The sequence below is a fragment of the Micromesistius poutassou genome (genome assembly GCF_964030765.1).
Source record: "Micromesistius poutassou genome assembly, chromosome: 14".
NCBI classification, from domain to species: Eukaryota; Metazoa; Chordata; class Actinopteri; order Gadiformes; family Gadidae; genus Micromesistius; species Micromesistius poutassou.
The window spans coordinates 11,915,705-11,930,681 of record NC_140284.1 but is presented as its reverse complement, the minus strand read 5'-3'; the positions used below and the strand labels follow the sequence as shown (position 1 = coordinate 11,930,681).

Below are 14,977 nucleotides of genomic sequence, written 5' to 3'. Positions count from 1 at the left end.
CACATAGGCACTTTAATGTACTTTAATGTACTTTCTATTTAATGTCTGAGCAGCTGTGGGGTCCAGCTCTGCGCCGCTCTTTAGGAATTTTAGATTCTACTTAACATGTTATAATAACAGCTTGTTGTCGATGTAGTAGGCGTGCCTAAAACTACAACCGGGCGGACGACAGTAAACCATTATCAAATAACATGACACACAGCACAATGGTTCCTGTGTGTTTGTGAGTAACGTTGACCGCTTTAAGGTTCAGTTCAACTCTCTTCTGCCTGCTCGCGCGCCCGCCTATCGCATCGCGCGCCGCGGTCATGGGCGGCGCGTGACCGCGGCGCGTGATGCCATCGGAGCGCGAGCCTGAGCTGTCCCAGGAACCGTGGTGCTGAGGCTGCAGCATCAAACCAGCAGCCCACAAAAACCTGTTATTATAGTTTTTACTAGCGGGGGTGAATAGATGCGTGGACCTTCAGGACCAGTGCTGACCACCAAGGAGCGTAACGGATGGATTTAAACCAGGACGTCGCTTCGTTCAATACTAAAGTTCAACGTTTGATGGTGAAATCCTTCAAAGAGAATCGACAGTGAATTAACTGCTGCCTAGCCTGGACCCTGTCAGATAACATAATAACCCCGGCAGCCCTATGGAGATGGTCCAGGCCAGCCAGGTAGGACAGGTTCTCTTCTCCGTCTGTGTTGTTTCCAGTCCTGACGTGGAGCCGCGCAGGGCTCGGGTATTAACGCCCGGGTTTGGTTGAATAACGTTGGACTGTTGGTTTGGATCGCCCGTGTTTACCGTGTGTTTACCGCGGAGCCCGGATTCAGATCCCTGCTGGTGGTCTGCACACACACAGACGGACTAGTCAGAGAGAGGTTATTAGAGAGCAGACTACATCATCCTCCGTCGGACTAATCATTAACCTGAAGGAGCACTCGCCCAGGCTAATTCATATATGAATCAAATAGTTTACTCCCTTTTATAGCTCATTGTTTGAACTTAATGGCTTCAGACACTTGTTTGCTTCGTTGGAACTTGTTTTCCACATGGATTTACTCTCCCGTCGAAAGAAATAAAATACGTTAAGCGTTAACCGTCAACTCTTCCATTCAGAAAGCATTGTGAGATCCCCCGCAAACAGAGACAGAGAGAGACATATATATAGAGAGAGAGACACAGAGAGACATAGAGAGAGAGAGAGAGAGAGAGAGAGAGAGAGACACACACACAGAGAGACATAGAGAGAGAGAGAGAGAGAGAGACACACACACAGAGAGACAGAGAGAGAGAGAGAGAGAGAGAGAGACAGAGAGACACAGAGAGACATATATAGAGAGAGAGACATATAGAGAGACACAGAGAGAGAGAGACACACAGAGAGACACAGAGAGAGAGACCTAGAGACACAGAGACACAGACACACAGAGACACACAGAGACACACAGAGAGACACAGACACACAGAGACAGAGACACACAGAGACACAGACACACAGACACACAGAGACATAGAGACAGAGACACAGACACACAGACACACAGAGACATAGAGACACAGAGACACAGACAGACACACAGAGACATAGAGACACAGAGACACACAGACACAGAGACACACACAGACACACAGAGACACACACAGACACTGTCTGCGGTCGACGGGGGGGGGAGTACATGTGGCTTGCGTTCCCCGTCCTTCTCCGGTGCTGCGGGCTGCCAGTCGGACCGGGGCCATGCTGCGGGGCCAGGGCCTGCTGAAGAGCCACTGCTGCGTCCTGCTCAGCGAGCTCAGGGTGCTGCTGCTGGGGCCGCGCGCCCCCTCCACGCCGCTGCCGCCCCCCTCCCGCGTCCTCACCCCCCTCGGCGGGGGCCAGGCGGAGGACCACCCGGCCGCCGGAGGGGGCGGTGTCCCCGCGGGGGCCGCCGTCGTCTTGGACAACAACAACACGTTGGTGAGGGGCCACCAGCAGCCGGCGGGGGGGCCCGGCGGGGGCCCGGCGCCGGCAGCGGGCTGGGTGGACGCGGTGGAGCTGTCGGCGGCGCTGCGCGGGTGCAGCTCCTCCCCCGAGGAGGGCTCCAAGGGCCAGCTGGAGGACAGGTTCTCCATGAGCAGCTTCAGCGAGAGCGGCTTCAGGACCCCCGTGTGCAGGATCTGCTTCCAGGGGCCTGAGTATGTAAGTCAACTCAGCTCTGTTAACAGTGGGCATGGTGGAGCCTCGTGTGTGCGCGTGCATGTGTGCGTGTGTGTGTGTGTGTATGTGTGCGTGCGTGTTCGTGTGTGTGTGTGTTTTCCCTCAGTGGAATGTGGGTCTATAGTAAAGAAAAAGTCCTTTAACCGAACTCTGACATTGTGTAGATGTTTCTGTACATCAAACTTTAAGGTTACTTCGTAAGCTGCATCCTTGCAGCACTTGTAGATCCACAACAGAAAAACAATTACAGGTAGGATAAATCAAAGTCCTCTTCTTCCTCTGCTGCTCAGGGAGAGAGGGATGGATCTGTCTAAGCAGCACAGATAGAGGACTGCAGGCACGCTAGCTGTCTGAGGCCCAGACTACAGATTAGGTTATTGATCATGTTGTCACAGCTCCAGGTAAAGAACATATGGCTGAGTGGTGTCAGAGGGAATGGAGGCTCACACTGAGCAGCCATTAGCTTCTACTGTATGTCCGGCCGTGTGCATTACAGTTCATTTACATTCTGTATTTTATTTCAGGTTGTGCCATTGAGAAGAATGTTTTAGTGGTTCAAGGGACTCCTGAGCATTAGAACAAGTTACAGTAACACCTGATTACAGTGAGTTACAGTGAGTTATCTGAATTATATTTAGTTATAATTCCGTTGTTTTTTTTTAAAACCCAACAATTAAACCCAATATCAACAAACACCGTAATGAAAGCGGTCTAAATTATCCTAAATCATTATATACGATAATGTATGAATCATTTAGTCTTTTTTCTTACAGCATCTCACACAGCGTAACCTCTCTGCTTTACTAAAGCCTCACGCTAGACCTCTCCTCTCACGCTCCCAGACTGTGATCAGCACTGAGAAGACAAGTCCTTGGATCCTAGTGGTCAGACCCTCCTGCTGTCCTCCAGCTCATGTATGGACGTCCGTTCATGAGCTGCGGCTCTCTGATTCCACTGCATCTCTTCATCGTCATCGTTCATCGTTCTCTTGGCGTTGGCCTCCTCGTCCCGGGGCCAGGTATAGATCTGTGTAAACGGGGGGGGGGGGGGGGGGGGGTGGCAGGGGGGTGGGGGTCGGGGGTCACAGTGAAAGCAGGTGGACATTAGACACACACACACACCTCACCCCTTGAGCCCTGCGGCCTGGCCCCTGTAGATAGCCAGAGGAAGGGAGGGAAAGACGATGATGTTGATAATGAGGATAATGATTGTTATTGTGATTAGTATTATTACTATTCACTTTTTCATCATCATCATCATCATCATCATCATCATCATCATCATCATCATCATCACTATGGTGCATTCAAACCTACCCAACCTTCTTGTTTCCACTCAGTCTATTTCTGAGGAGGAATATACGGACTGTAAGAGTTAACACAAAATGTGATCGGGATGAGGCTGAGCACATTTCACCATGAGTGCACCCTTCAAAAACCCTACGTCTTACCCAGACTGTGAGCTCCAGCTCTTCTGTCAGGTAATATACTGGAGACTTCTTTACACAGCTTCCATCACATAAAGCCAGCCACACCAATCACAGACCAGGAGCCTGAGGATACCTGTGTCTCTGTGAGAGCTTCTCATGCTGTTCTGTCTTCCTGGGTGCAGTCTAGACTCGATCACTCGAAGGTCCAAGAACAAACAATGAATCCACCCCATCTTCCTCTTAGACCTCTCCACCTATCAGAGCACAAGACCAGCAGGACGTACGCCTTCTGCGTGCCTCTGGAGTGAGAGACAGAGAGAGAGAGAGGGAGAGGGAGACAGAGAGAGAGAGAGGGAGAGAATGAGAGGGAGAGAGAGAGAGCATCTCTATCTATTAGGGGAATGGTCTTCCCGAGTGTCACGCGCCGTTACTTCAAAGTGTCCTCCGGGGCGGACGCCGGTAATATCCCGCCTTCACGCGGGAGTCTTGAGGACGTGTGCCGAGCAGGGAGATGTGAATCATAACGTGGATAATGCACGCACACAGCTCGTTCCTCAGACAATGGAACCCCTCCAGGCACTCGGCTGTATTCTTCCTCCTACTTTGTACTCCCTCCACACGCACACACACACACACACACACACACACACACACACACACACACACACACACACACACACATACTTTAAAGCACTTTCTGCGTCCCCTCACATGTGAAATAGCCTCTCCTCCCGCTCCTGTCCCCTGGTATTGGAGAGAGACGCGATGCACAGCGTCTGAGATACTGCGGGCCGTGGGGAAGGCGGGTATGTGTTGCCAGCCACTGCGAGGTGATAACATTAAATCAAAAAGCTACGGTTACCAGCCATAGATGCAATTAGTTTTATATCAGGGCCATTAACAAGGATCGTGATCCCCGCAAAATAATCTGTGAGTCAGAGGGCCCCCAGCGTGTGTTTTATGGGCAGTCGTAGCAGGTAGAAGAGACTGAATTAGCCCGACAACCACCCAATTCTCCATTATTACTCATTTCACTCGTTTTCTCAAACTGCCTTTTTTATACGGTTGCTATGGTAGTTAAGACATTGTTATTGGCAAATGTGAGAACAAATGGAGTTGTGATTGCTGGTGAATGACTTCATTATGTCACTGTATCACTCTCTCTGACTAGAGTGTCCTCATTTCACGTTCCTAGAAAACGCCATCTGGACTCGTGGAGAGTGGTGGAGATGGAGGATGGCCATCGAAGAGTTTCAGGATTTGTTTTAAGAAAATTGGGTCGTCCCTATCCTCTTGGCTTCTAGGACCTGTCACAGTGAGTGGTCTGAGGCCCGCTGGACAAGATAGAACTGTTGTGCTGCCCCTGCCAGAAGCCGTCCCACCATGACCATCTGTGGATGTGCCCATCCTCTCCTCCTCCTCCATCACTCCCCTCTCTGGGCGTGTCGCCTTCTGTCACAGTCATCCGGCTAAGCTGCCATGGCTTGTTACCGTCGTTCCACCAGAAAGAAAACACTGGTCCTGAGGAACTTAACCACAGGATGATAAGGAAATGGAAAATATTCAGTCCAATGTTAATAATACTGGAAAATAAATATTTCAGTGGATGCTTATTTACATCAACATCAGGATTCAAAGTTATCATTGCATAATAATTATGCCTTATAAATGTCAGAATAAATAAGTGATGACACATCATGTGCTGTACATGACATGAGGAGTCTGCTGCTCTCAGTAACTGTGGCTCACTGAGGCCTGAGAGAAGGGCTTAAGAGAGACCTGGCTTCTTATCTCGTGGTGCTGGGAGGCTTTTCAACAGCAGGCAAAACAAAAAACAGTTAGAGTTAAAAAGCTAACCTGAGAACTAGATACGATTCTCTGGAAGAGAAAAACCTTGTCTTAAGGGCATGGTGAAGATGAGGAAATGTCAATTCCCCCTCACAAGCCATGGGCGTTCTGTCATCAGAGCGAGCTGTTGGTGAGAAGGCCTGCTTGGTACAATGACTAAACGACAGAAATAACCGTTTCTTCCTGTTATTGAAATTGTGCCCAGCACTCAGGTAGACCAGAGACTCATTTACACTGTTACTTTTGTATAAATAATTCAAGCAAATGTGGCCATAGGATTCTAAACAATAATTATAATAAATTATATTTCATACCTTACTGCTTGCAGACTAGAAGCATCTAGTCCCCGTGAACAAGTGTCCATGTGTAAGTTCCTCATAGCAGCATTGAAGAACATAGGTCGAGACACAAGCTTGTTTGGAAGACAGATGCCTCGCTAAAGGCCTCCGTCAGTCATAACATCAACATGAGTGGTTGATGCAATGGAAAATAACTAAGAACTCATAATAAATGACTACAAGGACACAAGAAATTAAAATCAAGGTAGTGCATGAAATACTTTTCATCAGATAGCACGTAGTAGTAGTACGATTAGATCATTTTGTTGGGGGAGTATCATCTGTTCTGAGAGGCAGTAGCTCTGCAGGTTTCTTCCCTTCACTTCTCTGTTCCAGATAAGATCCACTGAACTACAGACCCCTCGTCAGAGGCTCCTAGTCATCTCTCATTTATCTGATGTGTTCCACTGCAAAATGATCGTGCATTGCAGATTGTAGAGTGTGTATCGTAGTAGGCTGTGTGTCTGTGTGTGAGTGTGCATCTGTGTATGGGTGTTGGCACAAGTGTGTGTGTGTGTGTGTGTGTGTTTGTGTGTGTGTGTTTGTGTTGGTGCATGCGCGCTTGTGTGTGTGTGTGTGTGTGTGTGTGTGAACGTGTGTCTGAACATGAGTGTGTGGGTATGTGTGTGTGTTGGCGCACGTGTGTGTCTGAGCATGTGTGTGTGGGTTTGTGTGTGTGTGTGTGTGTTTGTGTGTGTGTGTGTGTGTGTGTGTGTATGTGTGTGTGTATTGGCGCATGTGTGTGTGTCTGTGTGTGTGTGTGTGTGTATGTGTGTGTTTGTGCATGTCCACAGTGGTGCATTTCCTCACTATGTGATATAAATCAGAGGCAGAGAATCAATATTCGCTATGCAAGGAACCCAGCACTTTATGTTTGCGTGTTTTAACCAACATAACTTACCAGTGGCTGTATGGAGGGGGGGGAGGATGTTGTAAATGGGGGCGCACTCTGATCGATCAGCTTACGACGATGCTGGGTCTCCATGGAGGAGCGACGTTGATCCATCTGTGCGGCGGTGTTAAAGTGTTGTAGAGACGGCTGCTGAGCTACTGTGGAGCTGCTACAGGTCGTGAGGAGCTGCAGGGGCCTCACTGGGGGGGCTGGTCTGACACCACACAAGATGCTTTAGCATACATCGTATTGCATGACTTGGCTCTGATATCCCCTGATCTAAGTGTGCTCTGTTAAACCAAAGGCTTTAGAACAGAGCCTCAGCTTTCTTGGTATCAATAGTTTTGGTGTTAATGTCAAACCTACACAGGCTCACCATCGCTAGCAGTCTGTGAGCCAGTGGTGATGGTGGGTGGATGATGGTGTTGGTGTGGTTGATGACGGTGTTGGTGGGGTTGGTGACGGTGTTGGTGTGTTGGTTTTGGTGCTGGTGTGGATGGTGTTGGTGTTGGTGGGGTGGTGTTGGTCCTGACTCCCGCCCGCTGCCTGCAGGGGGAGCTGCTGAGCCCGTGTCGGTGCTGTGGCTCGGTGCGCTGTACTCACCACCCCTGCCTCATCAAGTGGATCAGCGAGCGAGGCTCCTGGGCCTGTGAGCTCTGCTACTACAAGTACCAGGTGATCGCCATCAGCACCAAGAACCCCCTGCAGGTCAGTCCTGAGCATCTGGTGATATAGAGAAACTATCTGATCTGTAATTGATCTTTACATTCAACAAATATTCTGTTAACTGGGAATCATATTTAATAAATGAGAACATAAATAATTCTATGTTAGGTGGTTAACCAATTCAAGTGGTATCAGATTTTACAAATAATACTGAATATAATATGACAGCTGCTGGGGTCATCCATATTATATGACCCACAGACCCACAGAACCTAGTCTTTGCTAACTGAAAATGTTCCCAGGCGCACACACACACACACACACACACAGACACACACACACACACACACACACACACACACACACACATTCACACACACACACACACACACACACACACACACACACACACACACACACACACACACACACACACACACACCCACTCAAACAGTACACAGACTCATACACATGTACACACACACACACAAACACACACACGCATGCACACACATGTACACACGCACTCACACATTACATACTCACACACACATGCACACATTCACACAGTACACAGACACACACACACACACACACACACATGTGTACACACACACACACACACACACACACACACAATCACACAGTACACAGACACACACACATGTACACACACACATACACAGGCATGCACACACGTACACACACACACACACACACACAGTACACACACACAGACACATGTACACGCACACACACACACAGGCATGCACACACATGTACACACACTCACACAGTACACACACACACACACACACAGTACACACACACAGACACATGTACACATACACGCACACACACACACACAGGCATGCACACATACAGTATGTACACACACTCACACAGTACACAGACTCACACACACACACACACACACACACACACACACAGGCATGCACACACATGTACACACTCACACAGTACACAGACACACACCACTTACACACACACAAAATCACATGTACACACACACACACACACACACACACACACACAGGCAGGACCCCGCCCTGACCCTGTCCCCCCCCCCCCAGTGGCAGGCCATCTCCCTGACGGTGATCGAGAAGGTGCAGATCGCGGCGGCGGTGCTGGGCTCCCTGTTCCTCATGGCCAGCATCTCCTGGCTGGTGTGGTCCTCCTTCAGCCCTTCAGCGCGCTGGCAGCGGCAGGACCTGCTCTTCCAGATCTGCTACGGGATGTACGGCTTCATGGACATCGTGTGCATCGGTGAGGCGGCCAGGCCCCGGGGTCATTCAGGCCCAGACACAGAGTCGTGTGGCAAACGGTGGGCTCCTAGCCCACTAGGAGACCTGAGGAGGTCGTTTTAAGGTGCACGTTAATCCTGTCCCCAGGGTCTCCTCAAAGGAAGGGGAGCCGGTGAAGCGTCCCCTGAGGCGGTGAAGCAACCCCTTCGCCGTCTGTGGGCGAAGGCCCTTGAAGTGGTCGATGCACGTTGGACATTCCCACAGTCGTCCTGCTCAAGTGCCCCTTTCTCGTTAACACGGAAACTAAATGTTTGCAATCTGAGAGGAAATATGTGGCGTAGTATTTGTGTTTATAATATTTGTGTTTGCAGTGCAGCAATCAATTCAATCTCAGGCTGTGCCAGGCGCCCCGGGCAGTTATTTAAAATATGTGTGGAGAGATGGACAGGATGATGGAATTGGCTCAACCCTTTAAGGAATACAAATGTCAAATATTAAGGACTGAGTTGTTTATACGCAAGTAAAAGGCATACCAATGTTTACAGCACAAGACTAAACATCAAATTCCTTTTCCCTGCCAACGTGTCCAGACCTCAAATGTGTCTAGAATCTGTCACACCGAGGTCCACAGTTCACCACTCGGCATCCAGTACCCTAACCTTACCCTTACCTTACCCTTACCTTACCCTTTCCCCCCCACTGACAGCATGTAGGCCTGTCTCCAGCCGCCTCGGTAATGGCTCTACACCCAATGGGATGGATGTGATGATGGCATCTCACTTCTACATCTCACTATTAGGAGCAAATAAGTAGAATTGTGCACATGAATAGTTGTAGTCAGTGACGGACTGGGTGGTCTGGCATTCAGGCAAATGCCAGAGGGGCCGTGGGCCGTTTGAGCCGGCCGGCCAATCAGAGAGCAGCATGATTGTCACAGGCTACCACTACCTCCCCTGTTTTTTTTCGGGGGGGGAGGGGGGCGCTCGGAGGGGGTCTCGCCCGGGGCATAATTCAATGTAGAACCGCCACTGAGTTCACCATCACTAGGGCTATCAAAAGTGCAGGTTTTTTCTGTGCGTGAAAAGCTGGGGGTGCAGATGCCAGGGCCGTTTTCTGATCCCAGGCCGTCACTGGTTGTAGTAGATAACTTTATTGTCCGCGCGGGGTGGTTGGGTTTGGGGCACAGTCACAGTTAGTTAGTATATCTTTTTCTAATAGTTAGAAGTGAAAATAAAAGGCCTGTCAAATATAAAGAGAGAATTCCCAGCGTTGCTTGTAACAGATTGATTTCCATGTTCTGGCATTCCGGGTGCAATGAGGACGAATCAATAAGCAATCCAGAACTGTGATAAGACTTTATTGAGCAAACCCTCAGAATGAATACTAAGACTTTTCTTCCCAAACCTCAAACTTCTTTTACGCCCAGTCTATCCAGGGCTTAGCCAACATCTAAACCATTCACCTGACACAATTCTCACAAGGTGCGTTTCTATACACCTAAAGGATCAGAAGAACTATAGCTCCCATCGAGGGCGTCTGCCTCCATAGGGGGCTTGTCGCAGTCAGATAGTAGAGACACAGACCATAAGACAGACACAGACGTTAGTAGAGACACAGACCATAAGACAGACACAGATGTTAGTAGAGACACAGACGATAAGACAGACACAGACGTTAGTAGAGACACAGATGATAAGACAGACACAGACGTTAGTAGAGACACAGATGATAAGACAGACACAGATGTTAGTAGAGACACAGACGATAAGACAGACACAGACGTTAGTAGAGACACAGACGATAAGACAGACACTTTGTCTCAATGATATTCTCAACCTAGTGGTTCACCAGTCATCATCTAACCCCTGTTCTGATCTCTCCACAGTCCTAGAGGTTCACCAGGGTCAGGTCTGACTCCTGGTTCACCAGCGTGTCTGACTCCTGGTTCACCAGTGTGATGGTCTGACTCCTGGTTCACCAGTGTGTCTGACTCCTGGTTCACCAGCGTGTCTGACTCCTAGTTCACCAGTGTGTCTGACTCCTGGTTCACCAGTGTGATGGTCTGACTCCTGGTTCACCAGTGTGTCTGACTCCTAGTTCACCAGCGTGTCTGACTCCTGGTTCACCAGTGTGAGGTGTGACTCCTGATTCACCAGTGTGTCTGACTCCTGGTTCACCAGTGTGTCAGTGTGATGGTCTTACTGGTCTCTCTCCTCCCCAGCGCTCATCATCCACGAGGGCCCATCGGTGTTCCGTATCTTCCACCGCTGGCAGGCGGTCAACCAGCAGTGGAAGGTCCTGAACTACGACAAGTCCCAGGACCGGGAGGACCTGAAGGACCCGGCCACCGCCGCCCACAGGACTCTCTCTCCGCCGGGCCCAGGGGCAGACCCCCGGCCCCCCGGGGTGGGGGTGTCATCACCCACCTCCTCCCTGATGGTGGGCGTCTCCTCACCCCCGGGCTCCACCGTGACGTCCGGTGGCGGGGCGGGGCCCCAGGGTGACCCCGGTGAGACGGGCGGGCCCCCGGACCAACACGGCCCCTACAACATCCTCCACCTGCTCAGCCACCTGAGGGCGCCGGAGCCCCGTGGCCCGCCCGGCGATGCCCCGCGGGAGCTGGTCATGAGGGTCACCACGGTCTGAGCGGCATCCGTCCCGGAGGACGCTGACTGAGGGGGCGGGGGGAGGGGCGGCCCCCGCCGTACGGGAGGACCCCACCGCCATGTCGTCTGTGAAATGCATCTGGGATGTCTGGGATTGAATAAAAACCAGTTGTTTTATTTATAGGAGTTGTATTGCAGTTGTCATTATTGGGGTTTGTATTCGGTGGTGAACCCCGTTTCAGATGGAAAACGCATGTTTTTTTAAGTGAGATCTTGTGTTGTGTTGTGTGAAATACACTGGCTACAAGGACTGGCCGGTCAGGATGGTTTAAGGAGATCACAATGTGATGCGAGGCCGTACCCCTGGACTCCGTTCTGTAGTGCTAGTCTGGGCTGCGTTCCTTCTTTCTTGGGTTCCTTTGTCTCCATCTGATGGCCTCACCCCCTGAAGCAGCTCGCAGAGGCTGCGTCTTTCTCTTCCTGAGTAGCAAAATCAGATATGCTCTTTGATAAATCTTTTTTCATGCCCATGAAAGACGCCTTTTTTCTTATCAGGTTTGCAGACGGAGCCACTTAAAAAACGTACTCCAAGCAGGAGGTCACTTAAGTGCTCACTTTCCGCAGGGCGCAGGGAACAATGGCTGCAGCCCGTCCTGACTGCTGCGGCGGTGGCGCGTTCCGACTGAATAATCAAAGACTCGCCATAACAAAAAGACTGAATCATAGAGTGGCAGTTCTTTTGAAAATACATAATCATAATGTATATTTTTGGTACGCTAGGATCCATATTTCAGTAGAATGCTGAGAAAAATCGATTCCCTGCACTCTGCTGTTCCTTGTCACCGTTTTACATTTACATCCATTCTCGTGGCATGGAAGTGACAGGATTATTGTCCTGCAGGGCGCAGGACATTATAGTGTTTGGTTGAGGTCCCTCTGTCGTCTCGGTGGTTTGATAACAGTAATCCTTGAACCGTTCTGAGGTATGTGCCGTGGGATCAGGGCGCTCAGTGATTCCTGTTGTCTTTGTTTAATTATTCAGGCGTAAAGTGCCGATCTAGTCACTAAGTTGACCTGTTCGTCTCTATGAACAGAAGCGTTACCAATTAACACGCGGGGAAAGGGCTCTTCTGTTCGCTGTTTCAATCGTGTACACGTGTCCCGCCGGGGCTTGTTGGGAGTGAGGATTACACGGCAGAGACAAAGAGCTGCGTCGGCTCTTTGGTTTGGCACGGGACTGAAGAACATGTCCTGGAACAACACGCCAACCCTCCGGCTTTATGCTCCTGCGTTTATTAAACATCCACTCAGTTACTCACTGGAGCGCCTCTCTCCAGCCTTACCCCTCCTGCTTTTTGTCATTTCTAAATCACACAAGTTTTGAAAATGTGGCCTCGTTCAAGACATTCATATTGCTCAGACTATAAAATAAATAAATACATATTTCATGTCTCTATTAAGTAGAGGTACGTCTTACATACTTCTCTCCACAGTGTCCTTCAACACAACATTATACTAGTATACTTTATACAACTTATACTGTTACGACTGGACAACCATCTATAGAACACTCTAACACCATTATAGATGACAGATCCACAGCTGAAGCTGAACATCTTGAGGAGTTATTTTGTCTGGTTTGATCCAGTCTAGGTCCAGCTCCCACTCAGCAGCAGGTAGGGCTCCAGATTGACCCCCCCCCCCCCCCCCCCGCGGACACTGGGAGCTCGAACCTAGACCCTCTTGTGGGAGTCTATCTAATCGATGCGTTGACGTGCTATTTGTTGTTTCTTCTAGTCCAGAATCCTGACCACACAACCACACACGAACACAACGGAGGAAATGACTGACGAGGAGAGAGCTCTCTGTCCTTCCTCTCCAAAGGAGCTCTATAAAGCACTGCTATTTATAATGTCCTGAGGCCTTTGTACGATATAATATAATATAATGGAATGGAATGTAATATAACATAATACAATATAATATAACTAATTTAGACCCTGACACAGATCATAAAGACCCTAATAGACCATTTAGACCATGACACAGATCATAAAGACCCTGATAAAACCATTTAGACCATGACACAGATCATAAAGACCCTGATAAAACCATTTAGACCATGACACAGATCATTAAGACCCTGTCGTAGACCATCAAGACCTTTTTTGTTTGCGTACGGTTGACAAGGCTGGAGTAGCCTCAGCTTTGATCTGGATACAATTTGGAGAGGTTGCATTTTCAGTTAATTGTATAACGCCCACTAACGTCCGATCTGAATACCATTTGGAGAGGTTCATCTTGACCCATGTGCCTTTTACCCCACCAAGTTTGATGATGATTCAGTTAAGTTAACCCCGCCTTTTGGCGTTGAGTTAAATGTTAATGATTTTGAGCCTCTGGCGGCCATGTTGTTCTGTCAATCGCCTTCATCTAATGGTGCTATCCATAGATATATATAGAACATCTATCCATTGATCTATCCATATGCCGCATATGGATGAAATGCCGCAAGAAAGCTGGGAGATTTACACCTTACGACTAGGACGTACCGGCGTACCATACAAATGGAAAGCACCTTAGAACTTTGGTCCCAAACAGCCACTGAGTTGGTCCCGCTCAAATTAAACATTCCGTTTAGGAACTGTGGTGATTTTGATGCCACGCCCAAATTGAAAATATGTGGATTTCATCTTGTTCAGAATTTTATTTTGAACGACATTTGTATTGGACTGAAGATCATTGGAGTCCATCTTGATATGAGTCTTTACGAGTTTTAAACCACACCCTTTTTAGAAGTCAATGGCTCCTGGGTGCTTTGATTGTTATTGTACAGACTTCCCTTTATGTCAGATTGAAGACATTGGTCCATAGATGATATGTGCAAAATGAATTTTGTCTAAGTCAAAAACCTAGACTAAACCTACACTAAATTCCCTACGGAACCTTAGGAAATTTTGTTGTTCAACAAAATTCAAGATGGCCGTAAATCTATCCAAAGGAAGTCACAGGTTCTTGAGGCAGATTTGTTCATCATGAGGATGTGCATGTTCTGGCAAAGTTCCATGACTGTAAGTAAAAGAGGTCACGAGATATGCTTGTTCAAAATTTGCATTTTAGGACTACTGCTATAGCGCCACCTTTGGGCCAATCAGTGTAATATTTATATTTATATTCTCTGTTAATGTTGAGTCAGCCTCTACAGCTGTAGAAAGTTTCATAAAAAGCGTGCGAGCGGTTTAGGCCGTGTAAGTCAAACGCGGCGGAATAATAATAATAAAAACACTAACGATTACAATAGGTTGCCTCGCACTTTGTGCTTAGCCCCCTAACAATCATTAATTAAGAGTCTTTATTGATATCGGCTCGTGGGAGGCAGCTGGTCAATGTTTTAATGTGGTCTGTACCCAGAGCTCCCTCTAGCGGCGTGTTCAGGCGGTGCTCTTACATCTCTGGGACAAGATTTGTCTAGGACATGATTATCTTGAAGTGTTTTGCTATAAACAATTGATAGTATTGACCTATAGGCCTACCTCGTTGAAGGCGGGAATCTTAAAAAAGGTTGGGCAGATATGTACTTCCATAAATGATCAGAAAAATGTTTTGAAGTTGTCCCAGAGCCTGGCTTTGGTTAACAACTGAAACATTGAAACTAAAGTCCTCATCTCTTTCTCTCTCACCCCCTTTATGTCTATCTCTATCTCTATCTTTCTCTCTGAAATATACACAGCCACAACAGACACACACTGC

At 48.6% G+C, this 14,977-nt stretch overlaps 1 protein-coding gene across 1 annotated transcript; it reads left to right on the top strand.

Annotated features, from left to right (window-relative positions):
• Window positions 1–114: 114 nt before the first annotated feature.
• LOC311358360 (E3 ubiquitin-protein ligase MARCHF4-like) lies at window positions 115–11,267 on the top strand (the record flags this gene model as incomplete). The annotated part of the gene is made up of 4 exons (XM_084478369.1): window positions 115–2,165; window positions 7,243–7,398; window positions 8,451–8,643; window positions 10,843–11,267. Exons 1-4 carry the CDS (start codon window positions 1,725–1,727, stop codon window positions 11,265–11,267), a joined length of 1,215 nt encoding a protein of 404 aa, XP_084334495.1. The 5' UTR covers window positions 115–1,724.
• Window positions 11,268–14,977: the final 3,710 nt, after the last annotated feature.